We start from the raw sequence: 16,399 nt of genomic DNA, 5'->3' as shown, positions 1-16,399 counted from the left end.
GCCGAGAATCATAGAGTTGAAGATTGTAATCTGCGCTTGGAAAGCCTTGCGCTCGGAGCAATAAATATCGCTTTTGGCGGCGTCATAGTTGACGTTCTAGTTTTTGCGCGTTGTTCATTCAGACGCCTGTCGATGGAAAGATCTAGAGCGCGTTGTGCCTGCGAGGCTTCTGCCTATATGTCCTATATGTTCCTTGTCACCTTTGTCAAGCCATCGAAATAACTTTTAACGTCTGTCTGGCCAACAAACTCGCAACACATGAGAACTCTCATATCCCTATTTAGAAGAAAGCTAGAAGGGAAACGACAATGTTCAGCTGGGGATATCGTTAACTATCGCATACAGCCGTTGTGTTCATTGGACAGGAAACATTTCTTTGTAAGAGGAGATGTAGCGTAAGGTATACTTACGCGACATGTCTAGAATTATGTTTTTTACGTTACCCTTCTGTGAACCTATGCGGTTGTAGCGTACGTAAATATCTAAACATCACACCATGACCAACAGATCACCCTTTCTCTAGGCAGGCTTGGCGAACACGTGACTGAAAGCGCTAGCTCTACATGTACGAGAGCTACGACAACAAAGTGAAATCAGTTTTGACCGATTTTTGGGCTGTTAAATTTCGTATCGCTTTTAGAGGTATCATGACTCGTATTTCATCCTTACATCTGTAGGTTTTGTCAAATCGGCTTAAAACCTAACCTGTCAGGCTCAGTTGCACTATCGGCTGGTAATCCATCTCAACTCTCCAACATCCGGCGGAAAAAGCAGTGCTCGTTTATACCTGGACATGCCACTCTTACGATCTGTCAACTCTTCAACCTGCGGCGACCACAGTAGAGTGCCCGTGTATATCTATCTACACGGACGTCACATATGTTCTCCATGTGGTACATCCGCATAGCAAGAGCCAATACCTCAAGCTCAGAAACCGACCACTACAGACCTCAGTGTATAACTGTGGTGCCGATGTGCACCTTTTGATGACGTAGCACCCTCAGTGTTACCTGTTCTTTATTTCCGCTTTCCATCCCTTTACTCCCTCTCCGTCTGTGTAGGGTAGAAAACCGGACACATGTCTGGTTGACCTCCCTGCCTTTCCTGTCTATCAGACTGTGCATCTGTCTCGAATCGCTTTTCTATACGAAATATATATAAGCAACGGCATCTCTACATCGCAGCTTGGCAGTGTGTGAAACAGAACTGCTTGCCTCCACGCTGACTACGTGGCTCCAGTCTGCGTAGGCGAACGCGTGGAGTCCTCTGACGGCACCTTCCAAGGCCAAGGCCCGTAGTAGCAGCATGAAGGCGGTTGTAACGTGTAGGCCCAGCATGACATAGAAGAACTGCACGAAACACGGGAGCGTGAACGAATAGGGTCTGTAAGATAAGCACGCAGAGCGACAATGAAAATATCGGTTTGGTAGCTGATGAATCTATCGAAGTGCAAGAATGCTGCCAGTATATGGACAGAACCCTTTTTGCTAACGTGGGTGTTTGTTTTCGAAAAGATAGATTTCGAGGCTGCATTGAACTAAGCTGTGGGGAGCGAATGATTTTTCAGAAACGGCCGACTAACCTGTATGCTTTTTTCCCGGCATCTAAATGACGACGCAACTCGTTCATTTAAGCACGACCTTCGTACAGCGCTTCATCTCAGTGCACTCTTCAGACATGCCATTTACACGTCGTAGACTGACATTGAAGACTGACACCGCGAAGGTGCCATGACCAAATCCTTGCGACAGCGCAGGTTGTCTTTGTCACACAAATAGCTAGAGCCATTCTGAATAAAGTGTTGCAAGATGCTTTTGTTGGCGTAAAAAAAAAGCTCCAGGTAAGGGCACGCTCTAAAGATGCTGCAAATCACCAGCTTATCACTCGAACTGGAGCCCACAGAGCTGAGCTCTCTTCATCATTCGGATACCGAAGATTCGAATCGCTTTCGACGATGGCACAATGACCTACAAATGAACACTGCCAACAGCATCAGTGCATTCAAGTCTGGATCACGCAGCTTCACCAGGATGTGAAGGTAGAGAGCAAAATACTCTAAGCAACCGCCAGCACTCCATGAATTGACGCTTGCTTGTTCCACATGTGGGAAGCCCAGCGTAGCCTGCTGAAGCGTTGGAAAAGGAAACGAATAAATCGGAAGTATAAGAGGCGAATCGCACTACTACCACAAGTTGCTGCGAAATGCGCCACCATGTATGCAGAGAAAGCTGGTTTAGAAATGAACAATGATCAGAAAGGCGTATGAGCAGATGATGAATCTGTTGAAAAATACGTCTACAGAATGCCTACTCTGCCTATGATTGCGCAATACGGACGAGGAGCTGTTAGAGGCACATCTGTCGGACCAGCGAACAAAGTTGGCGGTCGCGGAAAGGAGAAGTTCCATCCTCTCACGCCTGGAGCTCTCTGTTCTACTCAACCACCCGCCGCCTCAGACTTGGCTTACGCCATGCCATCCGGAGCAACGTCACGACGCCTCTCCCACCTCGCAACATGCACCCAGTGTATCCCATGCAGTAAAGTCCGGGCCCGGGAAGTACACAAGCAATACGGGAGTCAACGATCTGCAGGATGCATGAATGCAGAGTCTTACCACAGCCACAACGGCCACAATAATTGTGAATAAATAAAATCGGTGAAGCATTTCATTCCTCGAAACAATCGCCTCCAAGCAGAGGAAGCGGCCATAGCTCGTGCGCTCTCCCAAAGAGAAGTTGAAGTCACAGTGATAAACAAGCGCAGCTTCGCTAGCGGCAAAACTGATACCAACATGCATCAAAAGCGTCCAACGGGACCAGTCATGATCATCAGGATGCTAGCTCACCACGGCACTCCGGACAACAAGATCGCCAACATCGTGGCTCGAGATTTGACCCGCCGAAAAGACGTCGAGGAATCCGAGTTCGAACGTATACACCCTTTATTCTCGTACCAAGAGATCAGGCAACGTTAGAGGCTAACCCGCAGAAAATGCCATCCCCCACACAAGTCACCACCATGCAGAGAGCAGGAGAGATTCCTCCGAGCTCTATAAGTCAGTACGTTCCCCCAAGCAAAAAGAAAATACCACGTAGAACCCTACACAATTCTTTGAGCAATGCCGCTTTTTCGGAGAACACGGGTCTTTTAGGTATATAGTAGGGGGTTGCAAACTGGCACCACTAAAACATTCTAACGCTTATCACACCAACGATCTTTGGGAGAGAGCCTTGACCAGCTCTGACCTCGAGGATCAAGGGCTGGTCGCGAGGGACCACGGCGCGGCTCGAGCTCAGGGCATTCTGGAATGAGGACGCCTCTCGAAAGCTACATCCACATAATAAAGACGTTTATTCACTCTCTCGACTATGGTACTAGCGCACAGGCATCCTTGGCTCGACTCCTTCGGCGACAGCGATTTCTAGCGTGTCACACATGCGCAGAAGTTTTCGTGGGAAGCGCCTTTTGGGACTGACTTCAGTAAAATAATGCAAGTGCGCGGAATGGAGGTGCAGTCACAATAAATTATGAATTGTTTAACTTTATGGGAGAGAGGGTCCCGTGAGGCCCTGTTGCCTTTCACGCTCTTACTATATGTGCCTAAACTATCGCACACTCGCACAAATTTCGATCGAAAGGAAGTCGACACCGCCGGTTTTTCATTCATGCATCCCGAAAGCTCAGGTTCATGGCGACTTAACTTATGGCTTGGCTCGAAATCAAAAGCCACTCGACGATATCTCGGAAACATGCTTTTTTATTCAGCCTACATGTGTTCTTTAACAATCAAATTAAGGACTCGGGACGCACGTTCCTGAGCTTGATGAAACCACCGTGGGCGAGCGCAAACACCAAGACCCAGATGGCGGCCATCGAGAGCAGAGGCTGTGCCCGGATGTGGTCGAACGTGTGGTCCGCCCAACTCTGCTGACGTCGGCTGCAAAAATAAATAAGCAAGAATACTGGAAAGGAAGTTGCCTGGAATATGAATAAATATTTCAAGGAACCGATTTCACGCCAAAGCACAATGGGCGCACAGCCGACAATACAATATTACGTGAGCTTCGTTCCACTTGAGGCGCTTTTTCGGAACAAATTTGTTCAAAACTTTTATTAGTGTCAATGGTGAGCTCACTGGCGCTATTGCATCGATGCTATTATCAGTTACTACTGGAAACTGCGAGGCCCGAGCCATAGTTCTGGCACTCGAGATATTTGAAGACCAGACGAGGTCTTTTGGCCGATATTAAAAAAAGTTGTTACATAATTTTTTTGTGCTTGTGGCAGTTGCGGATGAAGGATATTTGCATTACGAAAAGTTATCGATAAAGCAAACTCAATTTACTTTGCTTCTTCATTACGTGCTGCTTGGATAATTGATGTATAGTTTTCCGGAACTCCATATAAACGAACTGGCTGCGAAACACTCCAATAGGTGCATTAAACGTGCTTTACCACGCGATAGTTTCACAACTATTACATAGAGGTATAGTTAGTTTACGAGGAGTTATAAAGGGCAAAAAGGAACATTCATGGCATTGATAGTGGATAAATGAATAAATTTAATCAAAATTATTCTTGGACAGTCTCATCACTGAAGGTGATTAACCGCACAGTTGTAGAATAAAAAAACATTAGAACATGAAATTAGAAGGAATGCAAGCTAACAAATGCTTTTTTAGGAAGGGATATGCAGTTATTCTGGTATTTACATATGTGTATACGCATCAATTTCTGGTTGTTGGAGAAAGGCTTACGGCAGTGGTCTGCATCCGCACATATAAATACAAGACTAGCGTTTCCTAAAACCACAGTTTGCACTCACTTCCGTGTCTTCTTTTAAGTTTTTACTCACTAGTCGTGCTAAACATGTGCTGTGTACAAGTAATTAGCCTCAGTGGTGGCACTCCTATTTACGTAATTGATGCTGTGCACTTTACCGAAATGAAGCTTCGCTTAAACCATGGAAAATTCTGACTCGCCCACCGCGCCCCTGTAAGCTTCGTTTCACAAAAATCGTGCGAAATATTAATTTGCACATTGATTCGAAATTTGTCATATGATATTTGTCGATTGTTCCCTAGTTCGGCGTAAACATATTAGCTGTCACCCGGAAGACACGTGACTAATCATTCAACACGACATTAAATACTGCGATAGCTGGTCCGTCGGCGACGCCAACGACAAACCAATGACAGGAAAGCCTTCGTTGGCAGGATTGTCCTTATATGGTTGCTATACTAAATAGTGAGGGCTGACTGCATGTCGAGGGTACCAACACTGGCATCACTGATGTTCTGACGTAGCACTGCCGAGGATTTATTGGCCAGTTGCGCGCTCCGAAGTTCAGGTATATCGTAATTGGTACTTGCAGTCAAAATGTATACACAGTTGAAAGGAATATGCAGTTGCAAGGACTACACACTTGAAAGGAATGTACAGCTTGCCGCAAATTATTGTCTCATGTATGCTAATTTTTGCGCATCAATAAGGAAACCATTTATGGACATCTGTGAAAGGCGCCTCTAGAGCCGGAAGGAGTGCGGCCATAACACTTATACATGTACATGTAAAGCAATAATTTAACTGCATGGTGGCACCGGTGATATTATCGACCGTCTTTTGTTTCGGCACTTACAAGTCGTAGGTGGGCGCCGGTGTGTACAAGTCGGGCATGCACCCGGCGGCGTCTTGGTGGTAGGACTTGGACGGCACCAGCACCACCTGGTCGCCGCGCAGCAGAGGAAGGCCTTCACCGAGAGCCACGCGCCGGAACGAGTCCACGAATCGGCCGCGCAACAATCGGCACGGGACCTGCGTGAGTCACCAGAACACAGGCGACTGCGGTGACTGCGGAATCGTACGATCTTGTTTACCACTTCGTAGTGTGACTGCCAGTAAGAAAAAGGTCCTGGAAGAGGAAGAACGAAACGGAGGCCCTAGTTTCTTTCGGGGACGCCGCCGTATCATCATCAGCCTGGTTATGCCAACTGCAGGGCAAAGGCCTCTCCCATACTTCTCCAACTACCCCGGTCATGTAAAGGCCGGGATTTGATTGTTGTGTTCATATAGGAGGTTGTGGCCAAGTACTGCATCAGGGTGGCCAATCCTGCTCCGGTGAGGGAGTGCGTTGCCGGTTCTGGTCACCGGGATCAGGCCACACTCCAGGCCTGTTTATGTAATTTTATCAACACGCGTATTTATCTTTTTTTTATTCCGGTGGAAAATTGCGCGGCACCGTGATTCGAACCACGGACCTCTTGCACGCGAGGCGGGTGTTCTACCGCTACGCCACCGCTGCATCTTATACGTAGTTCACCGCTGCATCTTATACGTATCTTATACGTTATACGTATACGCTGCATAGTTATGCATAGTTTGGCAAAGCCCGTGTGAAGTGAATGGAAGTAGTGGCACACTTACGGTTTGCGCTGTTTTCCAACAGAATGACCGGGACTCCAGTGTGGTGGCTCGTTGAATGGCACGTCATTATATTTAAAAGGAAAACTATCATACCCGAAAAAATTAGCTGCTGGAAATAGCTCTTCACGAGCGTGGTGACCAAAGAGGATATATGGCCAATACTGCGTGGGTATCGGCCGCACAAACGCGCCGTTAACATGTCTGTTTAAGGCAATGCTTAGGTCATGCGAATTGCAGGCTTAGCAGCTCACAGCATATAAGTCAACATTCATTTCGCGTGTTCTCGTCAATCATAGATCCGGTTGACATGAGTGCAGGCGCAATTTGCACGCTGCTGTGGAAGGGAGGGTGTGGTATCGTTAAGGCGTCCACAAGCTACGTAAGTTCATAATACGGTGATACCCGTCGCAACACCTTAAACAAGAGGCTTCGTTAAGCGTCAGAAAGTATGGACTCCCGAATACGAATGAGAATATTTACAGAAATCACAGCAAGGTCGCCTTGCATAATTTTTGCAGAACTGATAGTCTGCGAAACTTGAATCAAAAGTAAAATTCTCATTTCGATTGAGAGCATCTCACACAAGAAAGCGAAAGGCAAAACCTAGCGCTTCACAGTTGAAAAAACATTCGTTTTGGTTCGGGGCTCAAAGTAGAAACAAGTGCCTTTCCGGGATGGTCACTATACCATATGTCCTGACAAGGGGGTTGGATATAGTTTTCTGAATGTTTCCTGGGCCCAAGCCACGCAACACTAAGAGATATTGTTGAGTCTATTCAGAACCGATCAACTCGCTTGATTTTTTTTCATATAATATCATCACTTTAGTGTATCAAGGGTGAAATACAACAATAGCTTATTATAGTTAGTTTGTCACCGCAACTACTACAACTGAGCACTTTCTGCGACGTACATTAGAGCAACTCTGTGCCTAGAGTTCAACGGCTCCATCATCCATCCTAAGTGTCATCCCGCACGGATGGCCTATATAAAGTTGGTGCTATAATTACTCGTACTTCATTCTAAGAAGGTCAAACGACTTGAACCATCTTACCGCCATCATTGCTGTCATTAATGACGCCACTTAATTCAAAGAATCGGTTACCAATTACCTCCACTCCTTCCTGTAATGCCACCAGGACCAGGGAGTATGAAAAAAGAGAAAACTCTTTCGGATGGACAAGTTTCCATTTTCTGAGTTCGGAATATTGCCTAACGCGGATCCTCGGGGAATGCAGCATGAAAAGGCCAGGGTCAAAGCAGTTGTGGATCAAAATTTGTACTTTAGGAGCTTTCGCAACGTCTGGTACGTCGTTAGCCATTGTTGAGTCGTATTGTGCTCCTGGTTACTACACAGGTGAATAACCTACGGTGTGACAAAGCGCTAGTGTTCCATATAATGACTTTAGCATCGCCAAATGGGTTTCTTTCGCTTGCTTCTTCACAGATTTATATTTTATAGTGGAAGTAAGTAACACGTACAATATGACCTAAACGAGTCAGTTTTAGGTTGAAAACATCTGGATTAAGTAATGAGTCTGATTTGACTTCCGCTAGCAAACTTTACCACTGTCTATGGTGTCGTGCCTTTCTCTGCATACATCCCGTCTCACAACTCTACCTCGACATGCATCAAACATCATCCGCGTCTTCGTGACATGAGTCGGTTGCTGTTTCGGCGTGTGCAATTGCATGAAAAGATGTTACGTACACTTTACCATTTAGGCACAGCTGCGTAATGTCGTAATCATGAACATTGGTATATATTAACGTTGTGTTCTTTCCTGTGATTAAACATGAGCATTGCTAAAGGTCACATATTGTCGGGGATTGCAATAAAGATTGCTGTACATATGTCATATGGTTTTACAGCACGTAACCGTTTCACAAAAGCTTGGGTACATAGATTTCAATATGTGCACTGGATCTGCATCTACAGAGTGATAATTTCTGTGCTCCATGGAATTAAAAAAAATCGCCTGCTGCAGACAACATAACTCTAGTCCTTGCACTGGTTGGTTCAGAGAGGTGGACATTACTTGCAAAGGACATTGAAACACGCATTCTAATAATAAACAAAAATTACTAATTAACTTCTCAATTAATTACATTACGGCCCATATTGCAGTTTGCGATTTGTAGGCGGTGAGCTTGCAAGAGGCATCCACTTCAAATAAATTTCCAGGATGACACTAGTTTCGATATATTATTTCCTAAAGTGTGAAACGAAATACATGGGCGTTCCAGTTACTTTCGTGCTTTAACGCATAAGAGGGCGTCTTGTGCAAAAAACTAAGTGGAACAACAGTGCATCTTTAGGGCAATTTTAATGGCGCATATCTACAAGCTGGCGTCATTCTGTTGATTCAATCTGTGGGGCGGATACGCCTTGAAAACTAAGTGGCTACAATCCGTATATTGCAATATGTGCCGCCAAGGAATTCATGAAACCGATATTTAGCAGATCTCCGTTTATTACTTGGACGTGTGTGTTTCACTTCTCGTGCAAGTAATGTCTGCCACTCTGAGCTGAAGTATTAGAATCCCTATTTGCAACAACAGACTTCAAAAAAAATTCCGTAAAACATAGAATTGATCACCCCGCCTGTAGTTTTCTCTGGTGTGTCCGTCGCCAGCCACGGACGTAGCGCACTAGGGACGCCTGATGTTTCTTTGTTGCCCGGGGTCTGAAGCACTCAGCGTCTGCGCCATTCGAGAACAGCTGAGCCAACAGGCGCGCTTACCAATCCCTGCTTGATGGCGTAACAGGTGCGGTTATTGGCCGTCCACCCGCCGGGACAGGACCCGCTCCACGGGACGGTGGATCCTCCCACACCGGCCATCTGCAGGAGCATGTCGGAGAGGGGCAACGAGTCGGCGACCACGCGCAGGACTACGTACAACGTCAGCGCGTAGCCTGTGCCTGCGCCGCGTGAAGAAGACGCCATGACGCCGGCACCCAAGTGCCAGTGTTACGCGACAAACATTAAACTAAAGAAGCGTGACGTGGACATTGACGTTAGGACATTCACACTAGGATTTGCGTAGTCGATTGAACTTACGGAGAAGTCACGGCTCCGAAGTGCTGGCCAGTAGACTCAGCCCTGCCAACGTCCGTTCCTCGTATTTCTCATGATGTCCACAGTGCCATTGAGACAGCTCTTTCTTGCGGCTTCAGGCATTTATTATTGCGATAGCAATTATGTGGACGCTCCAGACGCATATCTCTCGTCGGCGTCGGCATCACCGTGACGTTCCGTATAAGGTGCAAGGGCGATAAAACCGTCGCCACGCGCCGTATGCCGTATGTGGGAGTGAAAGCGTTCGACGGTGAGCCGGCGAACGCGGTTCAATTTCGCCTGTGCAAGCGAGGAGCGCGGCTCGGACGCGTGCCCGCTCCTGTCGCGCGCGTGGCTGGGTGGTCAGGCGAGGGGAGAGGACATTCTTTTCCGGAGGGTGCTAAGGCGCACCGATGTCCTCTTCGCCTGCCGCTCCATACAGAGTGGAGAGAACTGCGGCGTCTCTTAGGGCGTTGGGCACGCGAATGGCGGACAACATAGTAGACGCCCTTGGCGGGCGCCGTAGGGGCGCGTTGCCGGTGCTCGTATGTCTTAAGAGCAATCTGCGACTTGGCTAAAGTGCACGCCCACGCGGGGTTCATCTTCAACGTGATCTGCATTGCTTGCGGAGTGCGCGTAGTGCCGGTAGCTTCGTATGCGCAGTGCTTGCGAAGTTTCGTTCGCGTCGAGGCGAGATATGGCACAAGGGTCAGTTCGATCGCAGCTGCCGCCGCGATTCCTCGCTCCAGCATTTTCACAGCGAGTTTACGCACTCATCGAGCAAGGTGTGATCATGTTTACTTCTGCGCGCGAGACACCGTGCTTTTTAATTTAGTTAAAACACGTTGACGGGCTGGTTGGTTTGAATCCATAATATAATTTGTAAGGGCGACTGAACAAGGACATAGAAAGAATCACTCACAAAGACAACGCTGTCTCTGTGTGTCTGCTTCTTCCTACGTCGTCGTTCAGTCACGCTTACAGATTCTATTTTTGTTAATTTAGTTAGTAAGTGAATGTTTACAAGTTTATAGGGCCATTAAACCTACTGTCCCTATTTCGCACAGCTGTCCGCAAATTTGCTATCGCAATCGGCGCTTCGTCTTTCGGGCAAAACGGCGAAATATTTCTCCCAAAAAGTTTGTATTTTTCGCTATCCTGTGTCTACTGTTACATGAAAAGTATTCTTGGATCATCCCAGACAATTGGCGGTAGATAGGCAGGCTCCTGCCTCTGCTTGCTTGAAACATATTTATACAAAAAGAAATTCAAGTGTGCGATGGCGGAATTGAATCTCTGTCTCTCAGTGTAGCAGCTCCATGCTTTATTGATTAGGCAAAATCCTTTTTTTTTCATTTTGCATTTTTTATCTACACTCGCCCACATACCCCTCTCGCTCGAAAGGGAATTAGCTCTTTTTGAGACGTCTGGCGCGTGCGTCTCGTACTCTCGCATTATTCCCTGTCCACAGATGCTGTGGAGAGGGAATGCTGTGTTGAGATGCTGTGTTCAACTGCACTGCCTTCTGGATTCGGCCACGTTCCCCAGTATTTTCATCGTAGCGGCTAACGCTGTGTTGAAGATGTGCGACATTTTACTGCCTTAATGACCAGCCCAGGTCGAACAGTGTTTAACGCTTTTTTTCCGCCGAAGGACAACTGCGATCGTCGATATTGCATAGGCTGCATTACATAGAGACGCGAACGTAGCTTGCAGAACACTTAGTCGCAGATGACGTCACAATCTACGTTGCTCTCTCTTACGCCCATCTGGTACCTAGCATAAACAATGCGGGACTGGAATAATCGGCATGTAGTCAAATGGCGTAAAATGGCCACAGTAGAAACCATGCTGTCGCCGATGTACGATCATCGTCAGCCTCGTCGTCGTCGTGTAGCCGTCGTCACGCTGCCTCGCATGGCGCGCAAGTGCTCGCCTAACCCAAACATGTTGGTGCGGTTGGCAGCGCTTTGCCGAACACCAAGCGATGCGGGATAGCAAGTTATCTACAAGTTGTTTCGATTAACGTTGATTCCCACAGTGCGCGGAATCACCATAATTTTTTACATGCCTGACATGCACACCATCGTAGCTATAATTTTCTTTTTATTTAACCTTGCCAATGTTACCGTGATAAAGAAAATCAACGGAATTAATTGATCGATGGCTTCTCAATGCAGTGCCAAATTTTTCCGCGAGAAGCACTAGCTTGAAAAGTGCAGTTTCAGATTTCGTCGATTTAGTAAAAATTTTCGCCATTTGGCATATCTCGAAAATTTCACACTTGCGATTGGACGCATCGCCTAATTTATTCGGCGGAGCACTTCGAAGTTTACTAACGGGAAAACACAAAATGTGTACTTTGACTGATTGGGTCGCTGGGCGTTAAAACACAATCTTAAAACGCACGTCACAGGACAAGAGGGAGTGAATTCGTGAGCCCCCTAGTTCATGAAAACTTATTCGTGTGTTCGGCAGGGCAATACTAGTAATGCCATGCCCACGGTCACGATTGGTCGCAGAGTTGCTCAAGGCTTTGAAATGCTTCGACAGTACAGTAACAGATAAATGAATAGAGCAAACGTATAGCAAGAATGTTGGCTCCCTCAATGTCAACGTGCACGAACTCTTGTAACTTGTTAGCGCCGATTTGGTAACCCCATGCAATGAAACGTCTGAATATATTTCTCTATGGAGCAACAGCTCCTCCTCTTTCGGTCGGGAGCCGGAAGCTATGAATGTGCATCATCTACGTGTGAGGCACAATTCTGCACGAATGCAGTTATGCGTTTGTATGTGAGATAATGGAGACACCATCTTCACTTGCGGCGCTCACCGAGGAACAGCGGAACGGTGCTGAAGACGCCGCAGTTTCCGTCTCCGGCGAACTGGGCCAGGTTGCTCTCCAGCTGCAGCATCGGCATCGCCACGGTCGCCAGCACGACAAGGTACGCCAGCAGGAACGGCACTGCGCGTAGGCGAAGTGGGCGGTTGTGTCAGTGCCCCGTTTAGGATGACCACGGAATGTGAAGTATAGCAGCTCAGGCCGTTTATCGGCCAAATTTAGCTCTTCGACTTGGCCGCTCTGATCAGATGTATAACAACATGCACACATACTCGCAGCAAATTACCGCGGAGAGGAAAGAAAACTGCGCCGAATCAACTATCGGTATATATGATGCCGCTTTATATGCTACTCGAGACTACTACTTCGTCTATTTTGCTGTATTAGGAAAAAATTGACAAATACTAAGCACTCCCGAAATTTGCGCTAGTGACAGTAAGCATGCAAGCGCCTTCGACACCGCCTTCTAGAAGCTGACGCGGCCGCCTACGTCGTAGACGTTGCGGGGTGCCAGCGAACACAAAGAAAGGAGGGCAGGAAATGGTGAGGAGGCAAAACAAAGTTAAAAACGAGTAGTCTTGGTAACCTCTCTGCTTCCTGTTTTGTTTTCTTATTTCTCTTGCTTGCGTCCTACTGCTCTGAACGAAGAGCCAACTCGACTTACAAGCGGCCTTGATGACGTAATTATCAGTATTGCTTCCATAATAAGAAAGGTGCCGGACAGTTTGTTTCCATGAGCTCACTCTTTTCTTGAAGGCGAAGCCGAGAAAGGTGCTCATATAGGATGCCTTTATTGTACACTGAGCGATAAGAAAGAAGCGATAACGAGCACCGAAACGCTTTTTGGTATTAAAGAAATCACAAAAGCGCCATTGTGCTCACTGCGTCTACGTCTCAAAGGCCTACAGCAATGAAATTTTGGAGAGAGTTGAATGGGTAGCTTACGATAGCGCAGATATAGAGGAGTCCCCATGCGAGATTGAACGTTTGAAGAGCGAGTTGAATCGCCATGAATAGCTCGCAGCGTAGTCGTTCTCGATAGGATAATAAAAAAAAACAATGCCCTCATTACCGTTCGCCGAATGTTAGGCGCGACCTTGCAAGCACGGCGCCTTGGCATGACCTCCGCGATAAGGCGTTGTCCCTACCACCCGCGGCAAGCTGCAAAATCGCGGAGGCGGCGTATTTGGACTTACGTCATAGCGAAAACCACCATGTGCGCGCGTCATCCGCATAGCTGCTGTTTGAAGGCTGTTAACGACAAAGCTATGCAATTATTAGGCCGTCAGCTTTGCCAAGATTGTTTCAGTGACATGCTGCTCACTTTAAAGAACTAAACCAAAGTGAAATTTCGTTGCGGTTGGCCTTTAACCCATGCGGCATGAATTCGGCGCTTGCCCGAACGCGGTGGCGAGTGGTGGCACCCACCTCCTCCGTAGAAGATGAACATCATGGGAAACATGGCCGCGTTCGCGCTTCCCGTGGTCATCATGATGAGCGTGGCCAGCTTGTGAGCGCGGCTGTGGAAGCGCCCAGTGTCGCTTTGCCCCGCAGCCGGTCCCTGTTGATGCGGCGAGAAGAGCGGCGTGCTCGATTCATTAGCATTGTTTCACGGGCACTTCGCAGGCTGAATTTTATTGCAGCCGACATATCTACAGGTATGATGGCTGCAAGTCTGTAATAACTGCAAGCCTGCCGTTACCGATAGTTCTGTTGAGAATAGAGTGTGAGTAGCTGCATGCGTGGAATGCGTTTTAAAAGCTATTCTCTGACCTAGAGTGAAAACAGGCATAGAAAGGCAACACTGCGAATAAACGTTACAATGTAATCGCAGCATAAGGGGCACCTTTCTGTGAAGGCAAAGCCAGACTCGGTTTTCCATCCCCCACCAGCTGCTTCGTGTCATGTCTCGTGACTCGGCGTACGTACTGACGTTCCTGCGTCGGCTGACCCGTGGCGGTGGCTTAGCGAACGTAGCTATTTATGATGTGCCGTTGTTCTGTACGAGTTCGCTGCTTCAATTTGAAGTGGCAGCGGCGGTATTGGAATACTGACGGAATGGGGAAGCGCAGTGCTTTGGTTGCACGTTAATGAACCCCAGGTGGTGAAGATGAATCTAGAGTCGTCCACTACGACATTATTTGAAGCACCCGCGTAAAATTGGGACGGTAAAAATCAATCAATCAATCAATCAATCAATCAATCAATCAATCAATCAATCAATCAATCAATCAATCAATCAATCAATCAATCAATCAATGAGTTGTCGGCGACCGCCTTAGCGTTTTCTGGAACAATTCACCCGCTCCCACATAATAAGCTCAACAATACAATAAAGACTGACAAAAAGCTTACCTCACGTTCCTGGTCGTTGTCGGTTGGGCTCATGAGCTTTGATAATGTCATGGGGACGGTCTTCCCTGGCGCGCGAATTGAGGACAAGCGAAGAATATACCACAGAATGCTTGGGGACACGCTGGAAGGCAGTCTTCTTCTGACAGCAGGAGAAAAGACCCCGTTGCTTCACGCGCAGGCAGCAGTGGCAACCGATGATGATTATGAGCCTTTAATTTTGACACGGACCAACAACTGTGCGTGAGCCGGGAGTTGGCTGGTTGCAACAAACCCGCATAAAAGTCGTAGTAACTACAGGAATGAAACTCAACACAGTAACTGCAGGAGAAAAAAAGTCGAAACTTACTTTTTTCTCTAAACAGAAGCGCATAATTAAGTGATCAGATAATATGGCAGAAAATTGCATGTTGATGATGAAGATTCATTCCGTGGTTGAGACTGAAAGAAATATCTAAATGTTGTAATCTTCTATGCCATATTTTTGCGATTTACTTATGCGATAATCATTGTTAACCTACTAGAACCACAATCAATCAATCAATCAATCAATCAATCAATCAATCAATCAATCAATCAATCAATCAATCAATCAATCAATCAATCAATCAATCAATCAATCAATCAATAAATCAATCAATCAATCAATCAATCAATCAATCAATCAATCAATCGCATGCAGCAATTTGAAAAATTGCAACCTCGGTGAAATGCTACATCAAGGGCATACAAAATGACAGTACGGTACTCGACGCTTCAAGGTTGCGCTGCAGAAGCGAATATTTAGTATATGATGATGACGATAACCTTAATGCCTTTGGCAGATACCCATTCACGGAGATTGGCCAAGAGTCGGGCAGATTTTACGTATGTGGTAAAGGAATAAATTTAGAAATCTATAATGTCCAAGACGATTCAGTGGACGGTCATTCAATATAAAAAAAAAATGTACAGAGAGAGGGAGAGCGACAACCAACAGGCATTTACAAATGACGTAATAAGAGAAAAATGAAATGAATAATGCGGTCAACAAAGAAGTCGGTTTAATTCAATAATAAATTTTTTCTATGGTGGTGCATGCATTCCTCCGCGAGTGGCCAAGCACAGACGCTCCGAAAGACAACATTACCGGAGTTGTTACTGTAGCGGCTACTTCGTTATCCTCGGTTGCTGTCCAAATTGATCACGCTCTTGCGCCATGTTCGGACTCCTCTAGAAACGCACTCTCTGGTGAGAATAAAAAAAAATCTGTTCTTCCATATATAGCAGCCGTGGTAGGCGCCTGCACTCCGAAGGAGTCTTGCGTGCTAGCACAGCCGCCTTGGAAATGTCGCACGGTGTGCCGGGACGCGTAGCGGCGACAAGGTCGCTGAACTCGCTCGCGACTTCGGGCGACAGGGCCCGTGAGCACAAGCAGGTACTTTGTCTTTTGAGCGGTCATGCGTCGAAGGTCGCAAGTAGCTTTAACCACGGTAAACCACACGGAAAATATGAGGGGTTTGTTGGGATACTTGGCACATGGTTATACCAGGAGAGCGCCAGCAAACTTGAAGAACGGAAAAAAAAAGAACGAGAAGCAGACGTCGACAAAGCGACAAGAAGCTGGCTGGACTAACAACTGGACTTTATTGTTGGAAACAACGTCATCCAAGTCTGTATTGAACACGTGCGATGAGTGAGTGAGTGAGAGAGTGAAGAAACCTCATTGCAGGTCCGGCGA

The 16,399-nt window shown here is 46.9% G+C and overlaps 1 protein-coding gene across 1 annotated transcript; it reads right to left on the bottom strand.

Moving 5' to 3' along the window:
* Nucleotides 1–3,746: 3,746 nt before the first annotated feature.
* LOC142591449 (sodium-dependent nutrient amino acid transporter 1-like) lies at nt 3,747–14,733 on the bottom strand. The gene is made up of 6 exons (XM_075703779.1): nt 14,683–14,733; nt 13,756–13,888; nt 12,319–12,450; nt 9,168–9,346; nt 5,639–5,814; nt 3,747–3,937 (listed from the first exon to the last, which is right to left on the bottom strand). The coding sequence occupies exons 1-6, from the start codon at nt 14,731–14,733 to the stop codon at nt 3,787–3,789; spliced, it is 822 nt and encodes a 273-aa protein (XP_075559894.1). The 3' UTR covers nt 3,747–3,786.
* Between the last annotated feature and the right edge of the window lie 1,666 nt (nt 14,734–16,399).

The sequence above is a fragment of the Dermacentor variabilis genome, chromosome 8 (genome assembly GCF_050947875.1).
Source record: "Dermacentor variabilis isolate Ectoservices chromosome 8, ASM5094787v1, whole genome shotgun sequence".
NCBI classification, from domain to species: Eukaryota; Metazoa; Arthropoda; class Arachnida; order Ixodida; family Ixodidae; genus Dermacentor; species Dermacentor variabilis.
Note: the sequence above shows the minus strand (reverse complement) of the source record. Positions and strands in the feature narration are given on the sequence as shown.

Coding starts and splice junctions, on each gene's coding strand:
- LOC142591449 (XM_075703779.1), bottom strand. CDS start 14,733: ATGACATTATCAAAGCTCATGAGCCCAACCGACAACGACCAGGAACGT. Junction 5,815..9,167: donor ACGCCATCAAGCAGGGATTG/GTAAGCGCGCCT, acceptor TGACTCACGCAG/GTCCCGTGCCGATTGTTGCG. Junction 3,938..5,638: donor CCGGCGCCCACCTACGACTT/GTAAGTGCCGAA, acceptor TTATTTTTGCAG/CCGACGTCAGCAGAGTTGGG.